The sequence below is a fragment of the Mytilus edulis genome, chromosome 2 (assembly GCF_963676685.1).
Source record: "Mytilus edulis chromosome 2, xbMytEdul2.2, whole genome shotgun sequence".
NCBI classification, from domain to species: Eukaryota; Metazoa; Mollusca; class Bivalvia; order Mytilida; family Mytilidae; genus Mytilus; species Mytilus edulis.
Genome location: NC_092345.1, coordinates 51,949,333 through 51,976,947, shown reverse-complemented (window position 1 = coordinate 51,976,947; position 27,615 = coordinate 51,949,333). Strand labels below are relative to the sequence as shown.

The 27,615-nt window shown below is 31.7% G+C and overlaps 2 protein-coding genes across 2 annotated transcripts; one reads left to right on the top strand and one right to left on the bottom strand.

Moving 5' to 3' along the window:
• Positions 1-187: 187 nt before the first annotated feature.
• On the top strand, positions 188-19,053 carry LOC139512408 (sodium-coupled monocarboxylate transporter 1-like). Its single transcript, XM_071300016.1, has 16 exons — positions 188-785; positions 1,207-1,272; positions 2,877-2,928; positions 3,386-3,453; positions 3,917-4,071; positions 4,502-4,642; positions 6,548-6,677; positions 7,335-7,423; positions 8,101-8,225; positions 9,009-9,079; positions 9,723-9,809; positions 12,442-12,671; positions 13,313-13,413; positions 14,139-14,254; positions 16,008-16,092; positions 18,583-19,053. The coding sequence occupies exons 1-16, from the start codon at positions 441-443 to the stop codon at positions 18,786-18,788; spliced, it is 2,067 nt and encodes a 688-aa protein (XP_071156117.1). The 5' UTR covers positions 188-440; the 3' UTR covers positions 18,789-19,053.
• A 1,649-nt stretch (positions 19,054-20,702) lies between these two features.
• On the bottom strand, positions 20,703-25,967 carry LOC139512409 (uncharacterized). The gene is made up of 4 exons (XM_071300017.1): positions 25,364-25,967; positions 24,148-24,210; positions 21,798-22,034; positions 20,703-21,056 (listed from the first exon to the last, which is right to left on the bottom strand). The coding sequence occupies exons 1-4, from the start codon at positions 25,656-25,658 to the stop codon at positions 20,815-20,817; spliced, it is 837 nt and encodes a 278-aa protein (XP_071156118.1). The 5' UTR covers positions 25,659-25,967; the 3' UTR covers positions 20,703-20,814.
• Positions 25,968-27,615: the final 1,648 nt, after the last annotated feature.

The window sequence follows — 27,615 nt, the reverse complement described above, 5'->3', positions numbered from 1 at the left end:
ACAGACTGTATCATTTTTATTACAAAAACATTAAAAAAAAACTGTTACATTATAATTGTTTAAAAAAAAATATATTTTCTTTATTTTAACGCGCAATAAGAAAACAAACATGCTTTAATTTCATCCAGACTTTATAGTATAACATTCTCGAATTAACATGTTAAAGTACACCGAACACGAGCTTAAGATAACAAATACAATCTTCGTAAGTGTATTCTGCGATCAAGGTCTATCTTAGTTTATTCTTAATTCCTTATCTATTTCACAGCTAAATATTGTGAAATAGACGTATTTGTAGAAGGTTATGTCCAGTGTTAAAGGCCACGTGTAGTCCGTTTACCACATGAAACAGGATTTTTTTCTGAAAATAGATGTTTTATATTCTTTGTTGTTAATACATAAAGCCAGTTAAATTATTGCTACATTCATAAAAATACAATATGGCTGCTACCTTTACAGCTTTGGACTATTGTTTGTTTGGTGCTGTACTAATAGTTTCTGGACTCATAGGAGTATACTATTTACTTAAAGAAAAATGGGGCGCGAAAGAGGCTTCAGCAGACGACATTCTCATGGGTGGCAGAGAAATGCCCGTATTTCCGGTTGCAATGTCTTTAGTAGCAAGTTACATGTCTGCTATTACCGTGTTAGGTACACCGACAGAAATGTATGTTTTTGGAAGTCAATATTATTTAGTTGCATTTTCTGGTCTACTTACGTACCCTGCGACGTGTTATGTTTTTCTGCCATTTTTTCACAATCTTGGATTAACAAGTGCGTACCAGGTAAGTTTGTTATAAGTATGTTCTATATATTGAATCCTATGCTCTGTATAGATCTCTTAGCTATGTAAATAAATTGCCTTCCACATTTTATTTGTTATATGAATTTTCATTTCCTTGCCATTTATTTGTATGTTTCATTTACATTTGACACCCATTCCTTTCAAGTAACATGGTAATTGTATAAGAATAATTGAGTTAAATTTTTAACATTTATTATAATTTTGCAGAAAATTAAACGTTGTATTGGAAAAACAATTGAAAGAAAATTGAGATTGGAAATTGGGAATATATCAACGAGACAACAACCAGACCAAAGAGCAGACAACATGCAGTCGAAGAAATGTTTTTTTTGTTAATTTTTATTGACATAAACATGTTTATAATATACTTTTTATTCTCATTTTTAATTTATTTTATTTAGTATTTAGAGTTGAGGTTTTGTAGAGCAACAAGATATCTGGCAGGTGGAATTTTTGCTTTAGAAATGGTAACTATTATTTATTTATCCACAGTCATTAAACGGCAAATATTAGCAATAATTACAAAAAAGTCATATTACTTGCATTGTCCATCGAGTAGATTGTTTATTTTGGCGCTATGTAATATTTTATAGATCCCAAAGGTTAAAACAACTTTACAATGCTTCCCTCTCTATGATTGATATATCAAATTCATGCATCACCTGCAAATACACTTTAGTTTATATACATACCTGCCTGTCTGTCTTTCTGTCACATGGTTTGTATAGTGACCCCTTTCACATTGGTGCTCTTTCACGTTTTTGTTGCATAAGCGAGCAATGATGTTTCTCTGTACACATGTTACTAGGTCATATAACAATATTTTGATCGTGAGGTAGAAAATCCTAATTTTAGAGACAGAAAACTCACGACAAGGCAAGTAAATTCGTAGGAAATAAAAGTGTCATGTGTAGATAAGTTATATATCATTTAGTTGGTTCGGAAACCTTATAACAAATCAAATGTCCAGAAGAAGCCGCTACTTCAGAAACGGATGAGTTTTTTTTTCGAAAAATACAATTCCCTGTTTAGTACATGTCTATGAACATTTATTGTTAAGATTGTGCTCATTGCATTACACCAAATTGGCGAGAGCTTGTTGGGAGATTGAAACGTGTTACTGTTTGATGGGTTTTTTTTTTTTTACAAAAAAGAAATGTTTTTAAACAATCAACAAATGTATAGATGTGACAAATGATTAGATGTGACAAATGTATAGATGTGACAAATGTATAGATGTGACAAATATTTAGGTGTGACAAATGTTTAGATGTGACAAATGTTTAGATGTGACAAATGTTTAGATGTGACAAATGTATAGATGTGACAAATGATTAGATGTGACAAATGTATAGATGTGACAAATGTTTTATAATCTTTGTGAATTGATTTAAGAGACCACAAATAATCTACCATCAGTCTGGTATATTGGTTTTTAAGATGAGGTGATTTATAATATATAATGATACGATTGACTGGTATGGTCATATATTTTTTAAATTAATTTCTCTTTTCCATTTTGACATTACTTATTATCAACTTAACATTTTCACTTCAAAGGTAACCTTATTGGTTCTAAGTTGCCATTTGATACTTCCAAGTTCACATTTTGCTGTTCCAAGTTGAAATTTCTCACTTCAAAGGGACATTTCTCATGTCAAAGGGACATTTCACATGTCAGAGGGAAATTTCACATTTCAATTTGTTGTTGCTTATGTCAAAGGGAGATTTATCATGTCAAAGGGACATTTCTCATGTCAAAGGGACATTTCTCATGTCAAAGGGAGATTTCTCATGTTAAAGGGACATTGTTCATGTCAAAATACATTTCTCATTACAAAGAATATTTCTCATTTCAAAGGACATTTCTCATTTCAATGTGTTGTTGCTTTTGTCAAAGGGCCATTTCTTTGCTCAAAATTGGAAGTGTCAAGCTTAAACTGAGAATTGTCAGCTTTAAACTGAGAAATAACAATCATATTATATATGACATTTCAAGTTTGAAATTTTAACAATACATTGTACTTACCGTTCTTTCGTAGATCGATAATCTTTCTTTTTTCTGCTTCAGCTTTTATACATGGCCGTCGTATTGTATGCGCCAGCTTTAGCATTGAATCAAGGCAAGTTGTGTTAAAGATAGCGATGGAATTGTGAATAATTTTTTCTTCTAAAAAAAAGGAAATCATCATTGAAATTGATATTTTACCTGCAACATAGTTACCATAAGATATCTTTTTTTTCAAATTTTTATTACCAGTTGATAATAGTATCTGCATTTAAACATTACACTTTTAAGTATAATCAAAATATAATGCCTAATAACCAGCTGTATAAGTGAGATAGCAAAATATACTGCGTAGTTAATCAAGTGAAAGGAGAAAGACAAGAATCCACACCAATTGTCAACACTACAGCCATGGCACACACAATTGCAATATGCAATAGTTAATCATTTCCTTTGAGATCTCAACCTTCATTTTTACAAATTAATGTATGAATGAACAAACTTTGCCTTTAAGATATGTTCTTTTCAAAGTTTATAAACACAATCTTAGGAACCTATATCATATATTGTAGTAACTGGTTTGTCTCTGTGGGGATCTATACTTAGTGTTGGTATTGTAGTCACATTTTATACATCTATGGTACGTACAAAAAAGTATTTGGAAAAAAGACTTTTTCTTAGGCAGACTTCAAACTAATTATATGTTAACAATAATTATGTTACAATATACGTACTAAATGTTCAATTCATATGTATGCATTAAAATACAAATGCTTTAATATTTGTCTTAGAAAATGTATGAAGTTAGGACGAACATTTTGCCTTCAACTATGTATATTCACATCAGCTTGTAATGATGAAAATTTCAAAGACCCTATAGCATATTCTAAATATTTGCATCTATGTGGCAAGACCAATATTCATTTATGAACTGCTATACTAAATATGCAGAATTGTTCCAATGATTTATTTTTCAATAAATGTGCTTCTTTTACAAATATGGTTACTTATTTCACAAAGGAAACCAAATATTTGTTTGGAATATCATTGTTTCACTTAATGATACGTACTATACTATGCTACACAATATTTATATTCTGAAGGGAGGATTGCGGGCTGTATTGTGGACAGATACCTTCCAAACATTCATTGTTGTTGGTGGTCTTATTGGCATCATTTCAATTGGGAGCTCAAAATTGGGAGGACTAGCAGAGGTCTGGAAAATTGCATCGGAAGGAAACAGAATTGAATTTTTCAAGTAAGCGTTTTTGCAATAGAAAAAAACAAATCAATTCTATTTTCAAAATGCTTTAAAGATTTAACTAAATTATTGCTCTTCAGTTAAAACAGTTACAAGATGTCGAGTGTAGTTCATTGCATGCATAGATTTATAAAATAAGGCTCATTCCAATAACAACTTTGCATTACCATTTATCTGTGTAGTATCACAATCTTTTAGAAGATAAATCAATATTGTCTAAGATTAAGTTATTTAATGGTTATTAATTGGTAGAATAGTAGTTTTTGTGAACCTTTCGCACACCAAAAGTCACTAAAAGAGAACATATTACAAAATTCCATATTTACTAAATTCATGTTTAGAACAGTTTTTTTTTATATCTGTTAATAGAATATATAAAGTAAATGCTTCTAAATTTTAGTAGGGATTTGCTTTGGTCAATTTTCAGTTTTGATCCTAGTCCATTTGTACGGTGCACATTTTGGGGGTTAATAGTAGGAAGTTTTATTGGTCAGCTGACTATCTATGGAGCCAATCAAACAATGTTACAGAGATACATGAGTATTAGTAATGTAAGAAGCTCACAACTGTAAGTATCTTCAAATAAGTATACATATCACTTTAAGAAGCGTAACAGTCACTACGAATTATAACCATTACCATAAGTGTCAAGAGTCACTTGTAAATGAGTTTTAGTCTTAAACGTTAATTTTGATCTTAAGATCGTCTGAAAAGTCGGACCAATATATTATTTCGTAATGTTCAGTATTTTAGACTTTTCAGAGCTGTTAAAAATTCGCTTGCAGACAAATTAATACTGTTCGGTAGCTTTTCTGGTATTTCAGTATAATTGTGATGTTTAAAGGAAAACGAAAATTACTGAACAGTCTGAACATAAATTTAACTGAACAGATTAACTGCAAGACAATTGTCTGAACAGTGCACATATTAACTGCAAGACAATTGTATGAGCAGTGCACATATTTAAAACAGCAAGACAATTATCTAAACAGTGCACAAATTAACTGAAAGACAATTGTCTGAACAGTGCATATACTAACTGATAGACAATTGTCTGAACAGTGCATACATTAACTGGAAGACAATTGTCTGAACAGTGCACGTAATAACTGGTAGACAATTATCTGAACAGTGCACATATTAACTGGAAGACAATTTCTGAACATTGCACATATTAACTGGAAGACAATTGTCTGAACAGTGTACATATTAACTGGAAGACAATTGTTTAAACAGTGCACATATTAACTGGAAGACAATTGTATAAACAGTGCACATATTATGTACCATTGTTTGTCTGTTTGTCCTTTTCATTTTTAGCCATGGCGTTGTCATTTTATTTTCGATTTATGATTTTGACTGTCCCTCTGGTATCGTTCGTCCCTCTTTTAACTGCAAGACAATTGTCCCAACAGTGCTAAATTTATCACAGTGGATAAGTCTGAAAATGTACACAAAGATCGAAAAGGTCTTAAAAATGTTTTTGCTCAGTCTTTTAGAGCTGCTCAGATCATTATGACCGCTTGAGATCTTTCAGACAGTTTACTAGTGAGTTACTGTGTGACATGCAACTTTCTGTAACAAAAACTAGCAGTTTTGTATAATAATCAACTTACCTTCGACATTCTTTCAGCCTTAAATATTTATTATTTTTTTGTATTAATCATAGAGCAGTGGAAATGGTAATTACTTGACAAGAAGTGACAAGAGGTCAAAAGTACATTATATATATAGTTTTTAACATTTTGTAAGCATATGTATCCTGCGAACTCTTCTGTAACATCTTATTTTATCCTTGTTTCTTTTGCAGTTTTGTTGGTCAAAATCAATTTGTCTATGGTTGCGTTGTAGTGTTTTTACCCAATGTTTGGAACTTTTGTTCTCTTAATGAATACAATTTTAAGTAGGCTACAGGACCGTTACCAACATATATTGAACCAAAAACAATTAGCAATTTCCTCATTAAATAAAAAAAGTACTCTTGTATTGAGATGAGAAATTTAATAATGAAACACATTCATTCTGCAATCAAAAAAATAATTAAAACACCACTACTGCTAGAACAACCAGTTCTTATTATACCATTTCTAGTTTTTATAACTATTATTTAAATACTCAACAACATAAATAAGAACAATAATAATATAGGGTTATTGCATGAATATTGGGGAATAGTGTCCCGAGTAGAATTTTATATTGCACGAGCTTGCGAGTGCAATATATGTTCTACGAGGGACACTATTCCCCAATATTCATGCAATAACCCTTTTATTGTATAGCAATATAATATTTGAAAGTAAAAATTGGTTTAAACTAAGATTTTGTCGTTGATGACGTCATCAATTTTGAAGATTTATTGCACTAGTGCAATATTAGAATTTATTGCACGCTAACTTTTGGTTACTTTCTGTTGGAAATATTATATTGCTATACAATAATACAAGTTATCTGACTAATATAATATATCTTTCAGCGCATTATTTATCAGCCTTCCAGCCACCATCTTGCTTATTACGCTAGTATGTCTAAGTGGATTAGTTATATATGCTGCTTACGCTACTTGTGATCCATTGCTAGATGGAAAGATTTTAGCAAGAGACCAGGTGAGATCATGATGCTCATCTAAAGGTTTAAAAAGGGGAGGGAAAAAACAAGATAAAAAAACAGAAAATTAATGTAATGAACATATTCAAATGATATTCACGAAGATTTCTATGATAACTAGTTATGGTTTACACATTTGAGTATTGATTAAGTGTGAAAATATTTAAATGTGTTTTCTCTTGATTTCCGTCAAAGCGTATCTTTGTTAAAAACAAATCACCTGAATTGTTATATACTCAAATGTGAAACAGTGCAATAGTCCAAAATGATACACGAAGGAAAATCTCCTCAAATGACTCGTTTTTTGTGACGGAGTATAAATGACTGTCATTGAAAACCGGATATTTTGTATTTTAAAGTAGTCCAGCTAACACTTAACTGGAATACGCTTTTTTACGCTACACCTGTAGTAGTCAGACGAGACCAAGCTTTACCCTTATGAATGTTTCATCTAAACCAGTTGATAATGTGATCGTCATGATCGGAATAAACCGACTTAATTGTAACAGTAATGATAGATCTTACAAAATGGAAGTATTGATAATCTACCAATGAGTACACCTTCATAATTCGACCAAACAGTTATCAGATTTAAAGCTAAAATAGTTTATTCTGTGTCTGTTTTTGTTTTTGTTTATCCTCTGATATATTTTCAGCTTTTGCCATATTTTGTCATGGAGACACTGGGAACAGTTAATGGTATTCCTGGCTTATTTGTTGCTTGTATATTCAGTGCCGCGTTAAGGTAATAATATTACTTAAACAATAAGAATATATGCGGAATGTTCTATACATTAAAACTTAACGATGTGAAAAGCTAATGGTAACCATATGGCTGTCATCGCCGAGCTAAATCATATCAGTGAACTATAACTATAGAACAAAAAAAAAACTTATTTCAGGAAAAATTTACCAAAAAAAATGATTTCAAACTGCTGACCTGAAAACTATGGGTCGGTTCAATGTTTTTGTTGGCGCTCAACCGTTCCAATAAATAGAAAACATTGAAACTGTACAACCATAACATAAAATTGAAACAACAGTTCAAATGAAAAAAGACTAAAAAGATACTTAGCAGAATTGTTGTCCTAATAAAACGATCACGTATCATTGCTGTAAATTGTCTTCTATAATTAAACATTTAAAACAATGGAAAATATGTAATAATTCTGCACATGCTTTTAGAGCCAGTGTCGTTATGTAGTATATTTATATCTCCATTGAGATTATTTATATACGTGTTGAATGTGTTAATTCATTCATCGTGTTCATCGAAACCAAACCCTTCATTTATGCCTGCACATAACTTTAATTGAAGGATTTTAAAGCGGTTTTTTTATTCCTCAGTATTTCGTTAAAACTTTGTATAAACCACAATAGAATTGGTGTTGATTTGATTGCATATAATTAAATTCATTGTAGCTCTATTTCATCGTGTTTAAATGCATTATCAATTACTGTGCTGGAAGATTTGATCAAGCCGACACTGGACTATTGTGATGTGACACTGTCGCAGAGAACAGAAGCAAGACTGGCAAAATTGCTAGGTAATTTTAATAAGAAAAACGCAAATTTATCAAGGTATACATACACACAAGTAAGGGATGGGAATGATTGGTAAACAGAAATGAATCCAGGTATGTAAACTGAGGTATATCATGGTATCATACCAGGTGAAAGTCAACTTGATAGTCAAAAGATCTCGTAAGGTGGTACCTAACACTTTGACTAAAATTAATTTGGCTCGTTTAATTTTCTTAAAATTTTGACAAAGTATTTACTTTGACCCTGTGACAAAAATATAAAAATTTCAAAAAATTTGAACCAACTTTTAATCAGAAAAATTACACTGGTTATATAGCAGTTTGACAAACACTTATTTTGATCATTGAGAAGCCTAATATTCCCTTATGAACACAACGTCATTAAAACGTTCTGCTGATTTTAATGAGTTATGATCTCCCTGTAGTGTTAGGTACCACCTTAACTAGGAAATATTCAAAAGCACCGTTGATAACGGAAGATAAATTGTCGAAGAAAAAAGGGGTATATGTACAATGATGTAATAGCTTGAATGCTAGAATTAAATCAAGACACTGTAACGATCAACTTTTTTATGGATAAAAAGCTTTACAAAATTATACTTTATTACAGTTTAGGTTGACCAACTATGTTTTAATGAGAAATGGTCCTGAATCTTTCTAATGCAAATGGAAAAATCAGCTAAATTATATTTGGTCGTATTCTACAGTATACGAATGGTAAAAATTGTAATATACATGTTAAACAAATTTTAACGCAACATTTATTACACACATTATTGATTTCAGGTGTACTCGGTGGACTTCTTGTTATCGGACTAGCGTTTTTGTGTTACTTTCTGGGAACTACTGTTTTGCAGGTACTTTCGCCGTTTAAAATGATTTGTCTAAGTACAATATTCTTAGTTTGTAGGAAATATTGATCAATAACTTTATAAAATGATTAGTACAAAATATGGGTATGGTAAGCCGTTAGTCGGGATTTTTCTGTGTATCTTAGTGTATTCTTTGTGGTAGGTTTTTGATGTTCGAAGTTAAAAATCTTATATATGAATATGCCACGAAATATATTCATGTTAGCCTACTATTATAGTATTTTAAAACTTCTATGTTTACTTCATGTTTGACTGATAGGTTTCGGACATTAGACTTGACGCACAATAAATCAAGACATGGTTTCATATGCAATGTTTTAAAAAATAAGTAACAATCCAATTACAATTTAAAATATCTCATGATTAATTATAATGCAAGTTAGCAAGAGTTTTGACAAAACCGATAACAATAACGTATCTTCTGTAATTAAACATTTAAACAAAAGATCAACTTTATCATCCTTTACATGTATCTATAGTCAATGTCGTTTGTAGTACGATATATATATCCAAATGAGAGCATTTCAATTAGTGTTACACGAGTAAGGCCATTTACCTTTACTTCTTCTTGTAGATATACTTGGCTTTCTTTTTAATAAAGTAAAATCATTTTTTTTTCTTTTGTTAGATTATGATAACAGTGTTAGGTATGGCTGGTGGACCCCTTTTGGCATTGTTTATAATGGGAATGTTTATGCCATGCGTGAATGCAGTGGTGAGTCAATTTTTTGTTTAATTTTAATTACAGCATTCCGTTAATCAATGACACAATACGAGATTGAAATATTTGTGATATGCATATTTGAATCGTGTGTGCATGCTCACATTCGTGCATATGATAGAGAATATGGATTATTGATAAAAGTATCAACAATATAAAAATAAATATAATCATTGACAACTCATCGTGAAATCTTAGGGAGAAGGAGTGATAGATGTGTATTGATTTTTAAGATGGCATTAAACAAACCTTATAAAATTAATCAATGTAAAATGTGTGTTATTGTCTGCAAGAGCTTATTTATACTTGCTTTCATTGTCCAAAATTTCATCATTTTACAATTCAAAATGCTACAAAACTTGACGCGAAGGAAATGGTTGTCTCCTAATTTTTCAGCCTAAATAGTAAAATGAAAAGTAATAAAAAAAAATTATACTATACATTGGGGATTTTAATCTGTAAAACAAGATAGAAGATTAAAACGTAACACTGAAGTGTTTCTTTAACTAAAACAATAGGGGTAAATAAACTCATCATAGATACCAGGACTAAATTTTGTATATACGCCAGACACGCGCATCCTCCACAAAAGACTCATCAGTGACGCTCGAATCCAAAAAAGTTAAAAAGGACAAACAAAGTACGAGGCCGAAGAGCAACGAAGACCAAAATTCCCAAAAGTCTTGCCAAATACAGCTAAGGTAAATGTACTATGTTCTTGTTGAAATGTTTTGACATGCACACACTATATGCTTCCCTCAGACATATAATATACTGTACTTATTCTTATTACGTACATAGACAATAACTGTTTAGTGTCTTTAAATATCAGCTGCATTTGTACGAGGCTAGGAAACAATGTGTATGCGAGCTTTTAGCGAGCTATTACACCTGTTTCGAGCCGAGTACAAATACAGCTGATATTTAAAGACACTAAACAGTTATTGCCTTTATCCTGCAATTAATTCTGTATATTATTTGTCTTTTGAAAGACACAAAAACACATGTTTTGCATTTACCTTCGATTTGAAATCCCTTGAGGCCAGTGTAGTAATACGATACAGTAATCACACATTCAGCTGAAGAGGGGTTCGCAAAAAATCGAATCTCGAATGGTCAACAATAATACATCGCTCAAGGTAAATAATTATCTATTATAACATAACAACTTATTTCAACAGTAAAAACAAATAACAAAACATTGTCCAATTTAAAACAGGAGTGTACGCGTTGTCCTACGCTTCAGACTAGACATTCACTTAACATGCATGCTGAAATTGACATGGTTGTTTTTGTTACACAATTATACACATTCGAGTTTTGAAATCAATAGTTGTCATCGCAGAAAAGACTGCTGTTCATGTGTGTATGTTATCAAAAAGGTGGTTTGGTTTTTATTGCTCTAAAGAAATGTTTGAAAACAAACAGAACGTATAAAAGTAATCGTGAATTCGCCATTGGTACGTCATTGGAATGCGCCTGCAATACACATTCTGAGGTCACGCAGGTTCATACAATACTCAGTCCGGCAGTAGGCGGAGCTTTAAAGCGGTATCTGTGTAGGATACAAATACAGCATAGCGGATATCTGTATTGCTTAATCTGTATAGTAGAACACCCAATTGCAGGATAAAGTGTTTTATCTGAGACAACGTGGGGCCAAATAACATACAATATAAAGTAAGAAATAGTTTATTTGGAAAAAGTACAAAATTGTACGGTCACGGCTTGACGAAGAATTGGACTGTCAAGAAACAAAATTGGCAAGTCCCTAGTATATAATTAAACATTATAGTCCATTCCTTATTCCTTATTTCCACATTATTGTCCATTCCTTATTCCTTATTTACACCTTATTGTTATTCCTTACAATGTCATTTCCTTATATAGTAATATCATATCTTTATTAACATTATTGCTTCCAAAATATATCGGATGCTGGCCCTGGGAAACAGAAGATCAGTGGATACATTATTCCATTATAAGAAGCATAATATATTTGTAGATGTTGTGTCGCTATTTTCTCCATTAAATGATCGAAGTCTTTATGAAGCCGTGTCGAAGGATTGGGATTACAATTGAAACAAACTCTCAGTCATTTCAACCTGAAAAATAGAACAAAAACAGCAAAAAACTAACAACATGATATAACATATATACATATTAAACAGGTGCATATTAATTACATTTTAGGAGTATTACTTCAACTTGAGTGGTGGGTTGGTGGGTATCTTGAAACAACATTTGTTAATTTATGCGGAACTCAGTTTTCTACGTCTTCTCTCTGCTGTATCGTGGTAAAGAAGGAATGACGTCAAAGTTATCAAGGTTAAAATAATCAACGTCACTCATAATACATAAATTCCACCACGTGTGAAAAGCGGGACAACTCCCAAAACAGAGCCCTCTTTTCTCCGATAACCGGATTTATTCTTCATAGGAATAAATCTTACTATGTTTTAATTTTATCTGCAATTCCTTACGAAGCAAAAAATTAAATAAAAAAAGATGATTTTGTAATCTGAATACGATCCTTACAAGGCTGCATCGATCGTCTAGATAATTTTAACTTCTTAGACAATTAAATTTCATAATTTAGATTATCATATATTTTTTTTACTTTCAGGGAGCGACTGTTGGAACTATAATTGGATCAATAGTTATATTCTGGATCGTCGCTGGGGCATTTGTTTATCAAGCTCCATTACCAGAATTACCTTTCCGAACGGATGGATGTGATGTTAAAGACCAAATTAATGATTTGTTTAACCAATTTACATCGCACGTAGTAGATTTTAGTGCTACGAGTAAACCTGAAGTTGTAACGGAGCTTATGACAGATCATTCTGTGGACTGGTAAACATTTTATATTTTTTTAGTTCAGTGTTATATGAACAATTGGTGACGAAAAAAATAGCTGTTTTACTGAATATTGCATATACAATTATTTTTTCAATGAGACATTCTATTGCAATTTGAAGTAAGTAAAAAGTTATCAAAGGTACCAGGATTATAATTTGATACGTCAGATGTGCGTTTCGTCTACATAAGACTAATCGGTGATAGCTAAAATAGCTATAAAGCAAAACAAGTACAAAGTTGAAGAGCATTGCGGACCCAAAATTCAAAAAAGGTGTGCCAAATACGGCTAATGTAATCTATTCCTATTAAGAAAATCCTGAGTTTTTCGAAAATTAAAAGTTTTGGAAATTTATAAAAAAAAAAATGACCATATAATTGATATTCATGTCAACGCCGAAGTGCTGACTACTGGGCTGGTGATACTCTCGGGGACGTAAGTTATTGTTATTGACCTAAAAAAATCACTACCGATTGGCTGATAATTCCCGTGCAGGCAATAACCTGGCAATTAACTAATAACCAGTGTGTATGCATATCATTCGATGTGGTCCAAAAACTGTATGTTCTTTATGTATCTTATTTAATTACCAAATTTAAGATAAACTAAAAATAACTAGTTTCATTTTATTTAATAGGTCTGGATATAAAATAATATATCAGTTGTCGTTTCTATGGTATCCAACGGTTGCTGTTGGTATCTCAGTTGTGTTTGGAATACTAATAAGCTGGGCAACAGGTATGTTTGCTTTAATACTCAGTGATGATTATGTCTGCGTTAATGTGGTCGTTGTAATTGTGAACTTTTTATAACATGCGAACTGGTAAAGTAACAAAAAACTTTATACCAGATATCAAAAGAAAGATTCAAACTCATAGTGGCAAACTAACAAATCCATGGCAAAATACCCAAACAAATGACGTAAAGACAACATAGAAATACTAAACATAAGCTTCCCGGACCTCATTGGAGAGTATGCAGATCGTGCGGCATCTAGAGGTGTAGCAATCGCCAATATATTGATTTTCAAATTTTGATGTTAAAAGAACGATATCACATAAAGGATTGAACCTTGGCATAACATATGATGATCCCGTTTGTACAAAATACATAAAAACTCAAAATTGTTCTTCTTAAGTTGTGGAAATTTCCCCCCTCAAATCACAATATGTTTGACTTTTGTTTTTTGTAATATTTTTTAATTAAAAAATAAAATAAATAAGCGAATATAACAAGAAGATGATAATAAATGATATGCCGAAGACACGACACCGAATAACTGGTCCCATCTCACCGCCAATAAAGTGCAGTACGGACAATAGTCCGTAAATATCTACAGCAAAACGAAAAACATTTTTTTTTATCATGCTTACTTGCATTGTATGGGCTTTTTTTTTTATTAAAATAATTCCTACCTTACTATGTATACATAATCTTACTTGTTGACATTTCATTTGCTATAGGATGGAGAAAAGGGAAAATTAATTCACGCTACATCTATCCAGTGTCAGAAAAACTATGTTGCTGTTTACCGGAATTTTTTATGAGATGTTTTAACTGCAACCAGCTATGGAAATATGTAAGTCATGCGATTATATAGATTCATGCTTTTTATAGTTTTATACGATTAGTTTGACTCTTACTTACAAAGAATCTTACGTTGTTTTCTGTATTATCATGTACTACAAAATTCTATATTCTATATCATCAACAAACGAATACTGAACAGAAACAAAACTATAAACAACTGTAATACTTAGTGTGCGGTTTAGCTAGCTATAAAACAAGGGTTTAACCATCAATGTTCTTCGAAATGTTCCAAGTAAAGGAATACAACAGTTGTTTTCCATTCTTTCTGTTGGTTTATATAAACAAGCGTTTAATATTGTCAGGTGTTATTGACTTCTCCTTTTCAATTGGCTGTGGAATTCGGTATTTTTGTTTATTTTGTTGTTAACAAATGTAGTACATTGTAAACATCACAATTTGGCCATTGTTCGTAATTTTGTCGCATCAACTCCTTTCTGATTAAGCTTATCACGGAATCGAAAATATTCCATTGACCGAAACATGGACATTACTGTTCAAAAGTAATCCAAATCATAATTCCATTTAGTTTTACACTCAAATTTTTTATTTAAAAATGTATGTGAAGTTAGCAGCCGGTTCGTTATTCGATATTCGATATTCTATATCCATCCGGCTGCTAGCAGTCGGTTCGATATTCAAAATTAAATTGAAAATCATAAAAATAAAAAAATTCTTGATAACATTAACAGCATGATTTTCATTGTTAAGATGACTGATAAGATACATAGGAAGTCGTTCATTGACCTCTTCAACCTGTTGTACATGTTAATTTGAATATAACCCTTTTCTAAGTTGCATACTTGTCTTTATGTAATATAGACTTTTATCAATAAAACGACTTCAAAGATGTACTTTTATATATGAATTTCTTAAAACAAAAAGGAAAAACCGATAACTTTAGAAACATTTAGAAATATAAATAGAAATATTTATGAAAAGCCCAAAAAAGAAATGTCAAGTGAAAACCTTCCCAAAACCGCTTAAATATGGAAAGCCCCAACAAAAACAAAATATATAGCGAAAACCTACCTGATACCGCTTAAATGACGGTGAGGCCCCCTGGTGTTTCAATGTCCCTATAAATCAACTAAATCATAGACTGTATATGTAAAGGTTGTATAAGACGGATTCCCCAGAATAATGTCATCTTCGATTTTATGGATATTGAAAGAACAGAGGGCCTCACCGTCATTTAAGCGGTCTCAGGTAGGTTTTCGCTATATATATATTTTTTTATGGGGCTTTCCATATACATTTCTATTTATATTTCTAAATGTCTAGAGTGATCTGTTTTTTCTTTTTCTTTTAGAAATATGAGATATAAAATTACTGTCTTGATGTCGTTTTACGGATAAAAATCTGTATTACATAAAGACAAATATGTAACTTACATAAGCATTGATTATAGTTTATATTCGAAGACAACGAGAGTTTTAGACAACTTGAAGGCTCCATAAAACGATTTCCTACGTATATTTCCACTCCTTTCAACTATGAAAATCATGCTTTTAATGTTATTAAATATATTATTTTTTTTATTATTTTAAACTAAATTTAAATGTCGAACCGACTGCTAGCAGCTGCTTGGATATTGAATATCGAATATCGAATAACTTCACATCCATTATTTAAAACCACCCTTTCGAATGCAGACATATATAATTTGGTTGTTCATAGGAACAAATATTATTTATAATTTACAATTACTATAGCGAAACATCAAAATTATATTCTTTGAACAGAATCAACAATCTGGAAGTGACTTACTTTCTGATGAAGAAGATGAAGATGATGATATTCCTATAACGATATACACAAAGACTAAAAGTAAGGAAAATGTTCATCTATTATCTAAAGCTTCTACGATAAATCACGAGGACTTTGAAGCTGATTTAAAGCATAGTGTGATATAAGACTCAAATGGTATAACCCTTTTACAAACTTGAAGAAAGCTCGACTATATATAAAGAACGGATTCACATTAATAAAAAAATGGTATTGTTCTCTCTGTTTCAAATAACCATACTATCAACGTCAGAATGTATCATGAACATGTATATAGGACATAACTACAGATGATAATTTATTTTTCTATACAAATGTACTTACTGTATATGTTCACCCATTCCATTAATCATCACTTGTATTTAACTGCTTACGTTTTTGTGTCTTTTTTTCTATTAATTGTCGGTAATCGGGTAAAGATATGGATAGTAAGCTATCGGATGTCTTTTAAATATAAACATTTGTTTTTGTTTTTAAGTCTTGACATCCATACCTCACTAATCTCATTAACTATCATAAGTTTATTCCATCAATAAAATATGTAATATATGCCACCCCTACCCCTTTCATATATGTCATATGTAAAAAAAAAAACTAACTATTCTGTATGTTACATTGTACATAGTGTATTTATCTCCTCATGTTATAAACATTATCATGACAAATACAAATATCAATCATACCATCAAGTTTCTCATTTTTGAAAAAGGTAATTCACATTGCTATAAGACGTGTCACGGTACTTTTCTATCCCAGATTCATGTATTTGGTTTTGATGTTATATTGGTCATTCCCATCGGATTTTGTCTAATGCTTAGTCCGTTGCTGTGTGTGTTACATTGTGGTGTTGTGTCCTTGTTCTCCTCTAGTATTTAATGCGTTTCCCTCCGTTTTAGTTTGTTACCCCAATTTTGTTTTTTGTCCATAGATTTTGAACAGCGGTATACTACTGTTGCCTTTATTTAATCTATTTTATATTAATTTTCATGGCTGAATAACTAGATTTTGCAATTAAAAAATATCAACAACAAATTAAGTATCTGCACTATGGATGTTGGTAACTGTACTAGTGAACACAATGTCGTTACTACATTTACACAACTTCAACCTTATAATAATATTTAAGTAAGTAGCTATAGACGATATCAACGACTATAAAGTACATTGCTAGCTCATAACTACCAAAATGATAGAAAGATGAAAAAGTCAACAAAACACTACAAAGAACTGTTATGTTCCTGACTTTGTACGGGCATGTTCTGAAGTAGAAATATAAGCACGAAGATTGTGAGGTTGAAAATTGAGCATGGGTACTGGCTCAGTATAAACAAAAATACGAAACGGATTATATAACGCACAACACGTTCGTCTGAAGGAGGTAGACGTATGATTATACATATATAGTTTATAATTTTTAATGCCAGAATCATTAACGTTTGCAATCGTAAAATATCTTTTAATGACTTTCAAAAGTACCAAGGTTAATCCATCATTTTCTACTTAAGAAATTGCCTGTATGACATTTGTTATCCATTCGTTTGCTGTGTTTGAGCTTTTGATTTTCCCATTTGATTAGTAATTTTACTTTTCCTCGGTATTTTTGTGATTTTTCTTTTTTCATGCATGACGATTCCGTATGCTTATGATTATAATTTGAAACACTAATTATATATAAACGAATTATACGTTTTTGTTGATTTTGTCATGTCATCTGGATATTTCTTCCAGATATTTAGCAATTGTCTGTATGTGTATTACAAACAAGTTGTTTGTTTGGATGAATAACAATACATTCTTTTTGAGTGACGTTTTTTTCTTCAAGAAACTGGTTTGTTTGTTTTATTTGATTTGAAGAAAAAGTATTTGGTTTGTTTGTTTTATTTGATTGGAAGAAAAAGTATTTGGTTTGTTTGTTTTATTTGATTGGAAGAAAAAGTATTTTGTTTGTTTGTTTTATTTGATTGGAAGAAAAAGTATTTGGGTTATTTTTATGCCCCACCACGATAGTCCAATCAACTTGAAACTTAGTACACATGTTCCCTATGATATGATCTTTCTAAATTTAATGTCAAATTAGAGTTTTGACCCCAATTTCAGGGTTCATTGAACGCAGAAAATGATAATGCAAGTTTCAGGTTAAGGTTTTGGTTAAAGTTTTTGGTCAAGGTAGTCTTTGATGAAGTTGAAGTCCAATCAACATGACACTTAGTATACATGTTCACTATGATATGATCTTCATAATTTTAATGCCAAATTAGAGTTTTTACCCTAATTTCAATGTCCATTAAACATAGAAAACGATAGTGCGAGTGGGGCATCCGTGTACAATGAACATATTCTTGTTTCTTCAATTTTTCAAGGGGACATGGTCATTAATGCTCTTCTGTTTTATTTATTCAAGCAACTGTCCGTCCTTTTTCTGTTTGCTTTGCTGTATAGGTTTCCATAACATTATCGTATCTTATCTTCTGAAACAATACTGTAGAAAACATCACTTTGGTTATTTTCTGCATTCTTATTTATATGTAACAGTTGATGGCAGTTGCTCACAAGAAGCTGAATTAACAAAACCTGACATTGCAATACCAAAGATCAACCAGGCAGAAATAGACCATTGTAGTAGACTCGATGCAGAGCATGCACATTTCGAGACCACATCATTTCACGAAAACGATCAATCATCAGAAAGGAGTGCGTCTCCAACTCATTTCTATAAGATTTTCTGGAATAATGGTTAGAAATGTAGATTTTACAGCAACAAACGACCTAAACGAAAGTTACCAAAAAAAGATGGACTTGATGAATAACGTATATGCCGAAGATCAAATACAAGCAATTATACATAAAATGTCCAATCTTTCAATATGTTACATGTATCTCATCGACTGTGTCCTATTCCCAATGTTACATTTTGGCTGATTGCATTCGCATGAGAGGTCATGCACCATATACAGAAAGGGACGCTTAACGTGAACACTGCCATTATCGCTCCGTTTTAACCTCGTGCGATTCTATTAGTTACTTTGTGTTACCTTATTAGTGATTGGTCAATTTAGGAAATTTAAATATCGGTGCTACTGACTGACTGTATATAAAAGATACCTTTCGTTTATGTGATTGCTGAAAAATTCAGTAATATATAACAAGCCATACGTTAGCTTTAAGATAGTAAGATTGAGAATGGAAATGGGGAAAGTGTCAAAGAAACAAGAACATGACCAAAGAGCGGAAAACAGCCAAAGGCCACTAATGGTATTTCATCATAGTGAGACAATTCCGTACCTGAGGGATGCCGGTCCCTAAACAAAAATGTGTACTAGTTCAGTGAAAATGAACGTCATACTAAATGGATAACTAGACACATGCAAAACCTCAAATTTTGTTACTAGTAATTGCAAGCTAGCTTTCGATATCAACACTATAAAGCTTTTAAATATTCGAGAGTAATTATTAAAAATATGTGTACTCCCTTCATCGCTTTCTAAAACTTCAACTGACAGGGCCTAGAAGTTTTAGGCGAAACTTGCTGCTAAACATTTATTATACCGTTAGTTTTCCCGTTTGAATGGTTTTACACTAGTAATTTTGGGGCTCTTTATAGCTTTTTGTTCGGTGTGAGCCAAGGCTCCGTGTTGAAGGCCGTACATTGACCTATAATGGTTTACTTTTATAAATTTGTTATTTGGATGGAGAGTTGTCTCATTGGCACTAACACCACATCTTCCTATATCTATTCAAGAAAAAAACCTAAAAACTGCTTTAGAAGTAAAATTTAACTTAAACTCTAAATTAATTATCAAAACTGCGCGTCATAAGAGGGTGCGGAAATACACAATACATATGGCCTAGTTTCAAGTTAAAACAACCAAAATGTCAAAATGTATCAAACACGTAAGACTGTATAAAAAAAGAGGGACGAAAGATACCAAAGGGACAATCAAACTCATAAATCTAAAACAAACTGACAACGCCATGGCTAAAAATGAAAAAGACAAACAAACAACAGCACACACGACACAACATAGAAAACTAAAGAATAAACAACACAAACCCCACCAAAAAACTAGGGGTGATCTCAGGTGCTTCGGAAGGGTAAGCAGATCCTGCTCCACATGTGGCACCCGTCGTGTTCCTTATGTGGTAACAAATCCGGTAAATAGTCTAATTCGGTAGGTCACATTCATGAAAGGGAAGGGGATTGTAGTAACGACGTAAGGAACATATCCGATATCATTTGTGAAACGGCTATTCCATAACGGTCAACCAACTCGTGATGTCGTCCGTAAAATTTACGAATGGATGATTTCAACTTCATCATTTGGAACTCTTGGTTCAATAGCTTCCTTGTGAGCAGCAACCCTCTATCAAGTCAAGAAATTCATGATAGGAAATGCAAGCACGGGAATATCGTATCAATTGAGAGTTATATACCCCGTATAAAATATCTCTTTACGAGGTTATTGCAACCCCAGGGGACTACCAATACCCAAATACACCTTATGACAGAAATACAACAGTTCATTCCGAATTAGCACTGTTGCACTATATTTTCGTTTTTTTAATCAGTTGTATGGAAACAGCAATATTGGACATATGAATGTATCATATTTAAACAGACTAGAAATCAGATAGACACAAAAAAAACACAGACAATTTGTTTATCTTAATTCATTGCATGAAAACCATTAACTATCCAATCAATTAACTGGTGTCACTGAATTGATATGCTGGCACATATCTAGATGACTTAATTTTCTTTATCCTTTATTTTGTGCACACAGAACAAAGAACCGTTGCACCATTTGTGTACGGTGGGCATTTTAAACTTCCACATTTTGCTCGTACGGTAAAGAACAGAGCTCCATCCTCATTCACATCATTTGAATTGTCCAGCGGTTCAGCATTACTGTCAACACAGGCATAGTCGATCTTGGCTTGACTGTTGTGGTCACTCATCAAGTAGCCATGATACTCCGTATTCCAACCACTGTAGCATGTCTTTCTGCCTGAAATATCAACAAATCGCAGTAATACTTAAGTCGTACAAGGTCGATATGTGGTATATAGTTATTTAGTCATATAAAATTTGAAAAAGGCGGTAGAAAAACCATTGACTTGTAGACACTATAGATCCCAAAACCTTTGATGTTAACATCATATGTCACTATAAGGCCTTCAATGATGAGTGAAACACATTCTGTATATATGCTCATCTATGACAGACCCATGGGTAGCAAAAGCTAAAACAATGAAACAATGGACAAATAAAAGTTTGACATAAAACGAAAACCAATTATGGCAGTAAGCAAATTTTTCTATATCTTATTCTTGAAACCTTCAACATGTTTGAGTATCAATGAAGTCTCATTTATCAATTCTAGTATAATGACTGACTTTATTGATCGTATCTATCTAACTAGTTTTAACCGAAAGATTTCACAGATACATTTTGATCTGTTCAAATCTTTACATTCATTATCAATACAATAAAAGTCTAATAAAATCAAAACTTTCTGACAAAGAAAGGACTTAAATTTTACAAATTTGTGAAATTTGCTACAGCGACGTTAAAGAAGTACATATACTTGTTACTATATTAAATATTTATTTACGAGTAGAGTCGATTTCCCTACCATGACTTATTATGGCTAAGTCTTCCTTGTAATTTATCAAGCAAAATTTGTATCATATAGGGTGCAGCGCTAAAGGTGGTTAATTGAATAATGTGTTTTTAAACTTCAAAATACCTGGAACCATTATCATGGCGGATTTATGTTTCCGGAAGCAGACTGAACAAGGTACCTCCGTATTGTGCAGACTTCCGGGCCATCCCGTTGGTGTGTGCGCATACTTGATTTCGTATTCACTACCATATATCTGGTCATTTGAATACGACTGTTGTTCTCCATTTTCTGGATCATTTGGTAGACAAAGGTAGTTAACACCGCCTCCTTTCTTCGTGTAATGATTACCACCGGCCTGTCCTAAAATAAATAACTTGACAATAAATTTATTATTGAATAAAATACCTGGATTGGTTTCTGGGAGAAAAACCCTAAAAAGCTATATCACTAAGATAAACATATATACTATGGGACATATTGGTACAAGATGTAGCTATCTTCATACCTGTCAACCTGTGACGATGAAAATGCTGGTCATGACCTGCATTGAATAATCAAATCTCAGGTCATAACGCGTACGAACTTTTTCCAGCTGAATTTCAGTATTTCTGGTACATTTTCTTATAATGTATATTAAAGATACCAAAACGTCAATGCATGTTCACTTGTTTAAGTCATTTTAAATCCTATTGATTATTATTTCATTGCACTTTTAAAGATTTTTATAAATTTATGTAACACAGTCTTATGTTCTTTACGTTTTGAGATCAACAACTCATCAATTACTACAATTTATTTTTGTAATGTAATTTTAAAATGTTTGACAATATAGCTACTGCCTTTAACATACCAGCATTCGATTTCCAAGGAAATTAGACTATGATAAAATATAGTAATACAGTTAAAGGAAGTATAAATGTAAAAAATAATTTTCAACTTTTTTTTAAAGATTTATAAAGGTATAAAAATAATGAAAAGTTATTTTTCAATATGTATTTGAATTTTATATTTTAATGATTTAATCTTTTTCACCCATAAAACGTAAATATAAGGAATAATTTTGAATGGTGACAAATAAGGGGAAGTAACTCTAGTTGAAATATCTTTGTAAACCAATAGTGCAATTTATTGACGACCTAAACTAAAAGCTAAGGTATTTGGTGTTAATTAACAGTGTGTTTGACACCAAAGCTGTCAAGTAAAGCCATGCACTTAATGGGTCACTTAATGTGACAGTTTACATAGCTAGATGAACTTTCTGTTCATGGAAGAATTACAAATTTGCCGGTATTTCAAAGGAATATTACTTATGAAATCAATCTCAAGGCTAAGAAATACGGGTGAAATCGGGTCATTTTCGGAATTCCCGGGTTATTTCAATGACCCGGCGGATGTCCCGGGTGATCCCTCAGAATTGTGAAAATCTCGGGTCACACCCGCAGTATACGGGTCAGTTGACATGTATGTATCTTTCATACTTTTCTGTCATTATCATAAGGCAGCTTCGGCGTTCCATACCTACCACACACCATGCGCCACATAAAGCTTAATTAATGTTCATTATCTCTGCGAAACACATTTAACCAGGAAAATTTAATGAAGCTTTATGTTTTTGACTGCTTCCTCGCGATCGACCCTGGTAAAAATTGAATATTAAAAATTTGAATGCTGAAATCTAATCCTGAAATTTAAAAAAAAATAAACGTTTTTATAGATAAAGGCAGATGTGGTGTGAGTGCCAATGAGACAACTCTCCATCCAAGTTATACATGTTAAAGTGATTAAGATTATAACACATGGTTGACTGCTGCCAAACAGACATGTACACGTTCCATCTACCAAGTAAAGTCGAAATTTTATATTTATAATATAATATGAGAAACAGACCAAAACACGAAAATTGAACAGTGACCTATGACATTGCAACTGCTAGAAATTCACACTTGATCGTTGTCCTCAATTAATGTCATATCTTTGGGGATGATAAATTATTGTAACAATCTCATCAAAAGTCAATTATTCTATATTGTCTCAGTCAAATATTTCGATTTTCCAACACACAGGCACTTTGGACCAACATCATTATAACAATCACACAACACTATAATATATATTACATGGTGCGTTGGTGAAACTTTAACACAAAAAAATATTTACAAATAGGAAGAGGTGGTTTTAGGTTTTGTAATCGAAAATGCAACATTGCAGGAAAAATATCACGATAAAACATGAAACAAAAATGTCAATCATTTAAGGTGAAAAAGGTGAAAATTTATTATGTAATTATATTTGCTTATTTACTAAATCTACACCAGATAACCTTCTTCATTTAAAGTGCTTTGGGTATTAGTTTGTAAATTTCCATATTGATTCATTCATGTCTTCAAACGTTTAAAAAGCCATGAAACAAACATCTTGTTTTTACTTCAGGTTACATATTTTAGAAGTCGAACTCGAATGTAGAATCATTTACCTGTATAAACCAGTTCTGCTCTACTTGGACAATCTTTTCTTCCCCATCGTATGTATGTCACACCTTAAAAATAAACGGAATACGATGTAAAAATGAAATAAAATGACACTTTTTAGTATGTTCATCAAACTTACTGTCTTTCAATTTTGATTATCTGAACTGATTTTATTTAAGCAAAAGGAAAATGTTGTAAAAGCAGCCTATAATAAAAGACATCTATATATGTCAAGGTATTCTGGTGTATTAACAATATGTTAAGCTCTAAATATGTTCTAAATCAGATGTAGAGAAAAAGAGATAAATAAGATCCATAAATGACTGAAAAGTTAGACATATATGTATGTAACAACAGACACCCCTCACAACGTTGTTGAGTCGATGGACAAGCAGATGAACATGTAGTGAGGTTTAGAATAGTACAGGCAATACAATTCAATTGGAAAGGGTTAAGGTGGGACCCAACACTTTGACTAAAATTAATTTGGCTCGTTTAATTTTCTTTAAATTTTGACAAAGTATTTACTCTGAGCCTTTGACAAAAATATAAAAATTTCAAAAAATTTGAACCAACCGTTTTATCAGAAAAATTACACTGGTTATATAACAGTTTGATGAACACTTATTTTGATCATTGAGAAGCTTGATACTCCCTTAACAACACAGCGTAATCAAAACGTTGAGCTGATTTTACAGAGTTATCTCCCTGTAGTGTTAGGTACCACCTTCAACTTTCAGATCGATACGAAGCACAAAAACAGATTTTAAAAAGACAAAAACAAAAAACTGAGTTAAGTAGTCTCGCTGTTATTAAAAGCTATTTTGAACATGTCCTAACCTTGGGATTCTTCATGAAAAACTTCAACGACAAATATAGGATGTGATTCATGTATCACATTGATTAGAAAATCTCTTCATATACATCCGATCTTCTTTATATTCGATGTTCTGATCGATCATTAAATCTTGCTGTCGTAACGGTAAAATGAATAGATAGTGAAAATTGCAGGTAATTGTAAAAGTAATTATAGATATTCTATTAGGGTTTTGTCAGTTGAACTATGAATCTTAGTTAGTCTCCAAAAGTTTGAACTTTTTATGCATGAAAATAACAATTTTCTCTTTCTTTGTTATACAAACTAAGATCTGACTGATAGCAAAATAGTTACGGAAAGTCTGAAAAATGAAAAACAAAACAAAAACGAATAAAACGAAATACCTGACTGTTTTTCTTGAACTGTTGTATTCAATTCGTCAATTCCCTTTTCAACAAGAGTCTTCACATTGTTTGCGGTTTCTTCAAAAACTTTCTTCATTTCTTGTTCAATGAAAGTTTTTAAATGTTTGTTTAGATTCTTGACATCTATATCAGCTTTTAATGTGGCCCCCAGATTATCCACTAATGGCATGGTAACAACATCATCACAGGCTGCATCCTCACTACAGCTGTTTGTCCATACTGATACACAAACTAGAGCCAAGAAACACCATAGCACATGCAAACATTTACACATTATTAAATTTATGTTTTGATAACCAGTTATGTTTTAAGAAATCCTTTTCTATTTGTCAACACCCTACACCAGCAAAAGTTTCTATTCCGTTTAAAATTTGATACTTTGTTTTGATTTAACAGTATTTTTATGTTATTCAATTTGCCTATCCACTATTTACCAAAACGTCACCCACCCCTTAGTAACACATGCCAATATCGCAGCATTAGTACATCTTATCAACAAAGCAGCTATTATATTCGAATATGAAATAAGAAGAAAAAATAAGGTAATGAGCGACATGCAGTTCATAGATAGAATTCGTATGTTACTGTAAACGAATGATATGTTGTTAATAATAAGTCATAACAGATTGCAATTAGATAGAACTATTCTGACATCTTGAAGAAATTACTACGATTTATTCAAAAACGATACTTTGTCGCTCACCTGTACTAGCATGAACAAAATATCTGGCTTATTGATATTGTTTTGCTGATCATTTTTCTGTATAAAGTTTCTCTATATGTACTTTATAGAGTTTACCCAAAACTCAAAGCAATGATCAGAACTAAAGAGCAATAACTCCCATTGAAGTCATATGATGATTTGATTATATTTTGATTTTGGTAAAAAAAATTATCATGGCTATCATATTTTGCTGTTCATCGTTTGTACTTTCTGCAATATACTTATCTATTATAATATTTCAATTGGAAAAATTGTAAAAACAAAATAGTCAAAAATATATTGCTGATTATTGATGTTATGTATGTTTCAACCAATCTATGATCATGGGGATGTAGTTTTCAAGATAACATAAAAAGAAAACATGAAAATAAGCCATTATAAGTCTTCAGTTATGTAGAACCTCTTTAATGTACGATGATCCATGCGAAGACTTCGGCTGTTTGATATTCATGTAGATCTTGTCTGGGTTTCTAATTATTTTTTTCTTTTTGCGCTTTCTGCATACATTGTTCTATCATACTTTTTCGAAATAAATGGTAAAAACACGAAAATTTGTAAAACATAAATTAACAAAATCGTCATATCAAGTTAAAAGAGTAAGTCATCTATTGGTCATTATAATAGTTTAACTGGTTATTTTGTAGATCTTTAATTTCTGATTGAATTTGCTGTTTGCAATATCTACCATTCAACTATAAAAAAAAAAAAAATCAAATATAGAAAAAAACATTAAAATAAGCAAAAAAGACTCATTTCATGGCAATCACTTCTAAGGGATTCGTCCAAATTTTTTTTTAGATCCTTATAAAGCTAAACATGTTTGCCTTAATTGAGTTTTTAAGATGATAGGCAAAAACCTTGAGAAAATCTCCTATCAATGATAACCACATGCACCAATAATTATCTGATAATTAGAGTGAATAGAAAGTAGGTAGATCTTGACTTTTTGATAATTTGTGTCCAGTTCATGTTTTTTATGTCTATAATTATAGTCAACATGTAAGTCAATAAATGCAACTGCACTCGTATGCTCTATTTTTATTTTTTGACTGGTCGGAATGAAAAACACAAACGTTAATATACTGGATACACTTAGGATTACTCAGGCCAAATTTTGTTAAATGTTATTTTAGTTGTTTCAATGAAAAAATATGTTTAAAAACAACGGACGAGGGCGACAAAGACGACAACGAGCGCCAATGCAAACCTTATTGATGACTAGAACTCACGTAGCCTTATTACCAGGTGAGCTGTTAGAAAACAAAGTATTGCATACGTGGAGTAATAAATGCAACTGCACTCGTATGCTCTATTTTTATTTTTTGACTGGTCGGAATGAAAAACACAAACGTTAATATACTGGATACACTTAGGATTACTCAGGCCAAATTTTGTTAAATGTTATTTTAGTTGTTTCAATGAAAAAATATGTTTAAAAACAACGGACGAGGGCGACAAAGACGACAACGAGCGCCAATGCAAACCTTATTGATGACTAGAACTCACG

Bases quoted from the DNA above. Each gene is read 5' to 3' on its own strand.
- LOC139512409 (XM_071300017.1), bottom strand. From the start codon at position 25,658: ATGTGTAAATGTTTGCATGTGCTATGGTGTTTCTTGGCTCTAGTTTGT. The intron at 24,211-25,363 runs GTATTTCGTTTT...TTTATTTTTAAG, and splicing joins AGTTCAAGAAAAACAGTCAG to GTGTGACATACATACGATGG. The intron at 22,035-24,147 runs GTAAATGATTCT...TATTTATTTTAG, and splicing joins AGCAGAACTGGTTTATACAG to GACAGGCCGGTGGTAATCAT.
- LOC139512408 (XM_071300016.1), top strand. From the start codon at position 441: ATGGCTGCTACCTTTACAGCTTTGGACTATTGTTTGTTTGGTGCTGTA. The intron at 2,929-3,385 runs GCAAGTTGTGTT...CATATATTGTAG, and splicing joins AGCTTTAGCATTGAATCAAG to TAACTGGTTTGTCTCTGTGG. The intron at 3,454-3,916 runs GTACGTACAAAA...TATATTCTGAAG, and splicing joins TCACATTTTATACATCTATG to GGAGGATTGCGGGCTGTATT.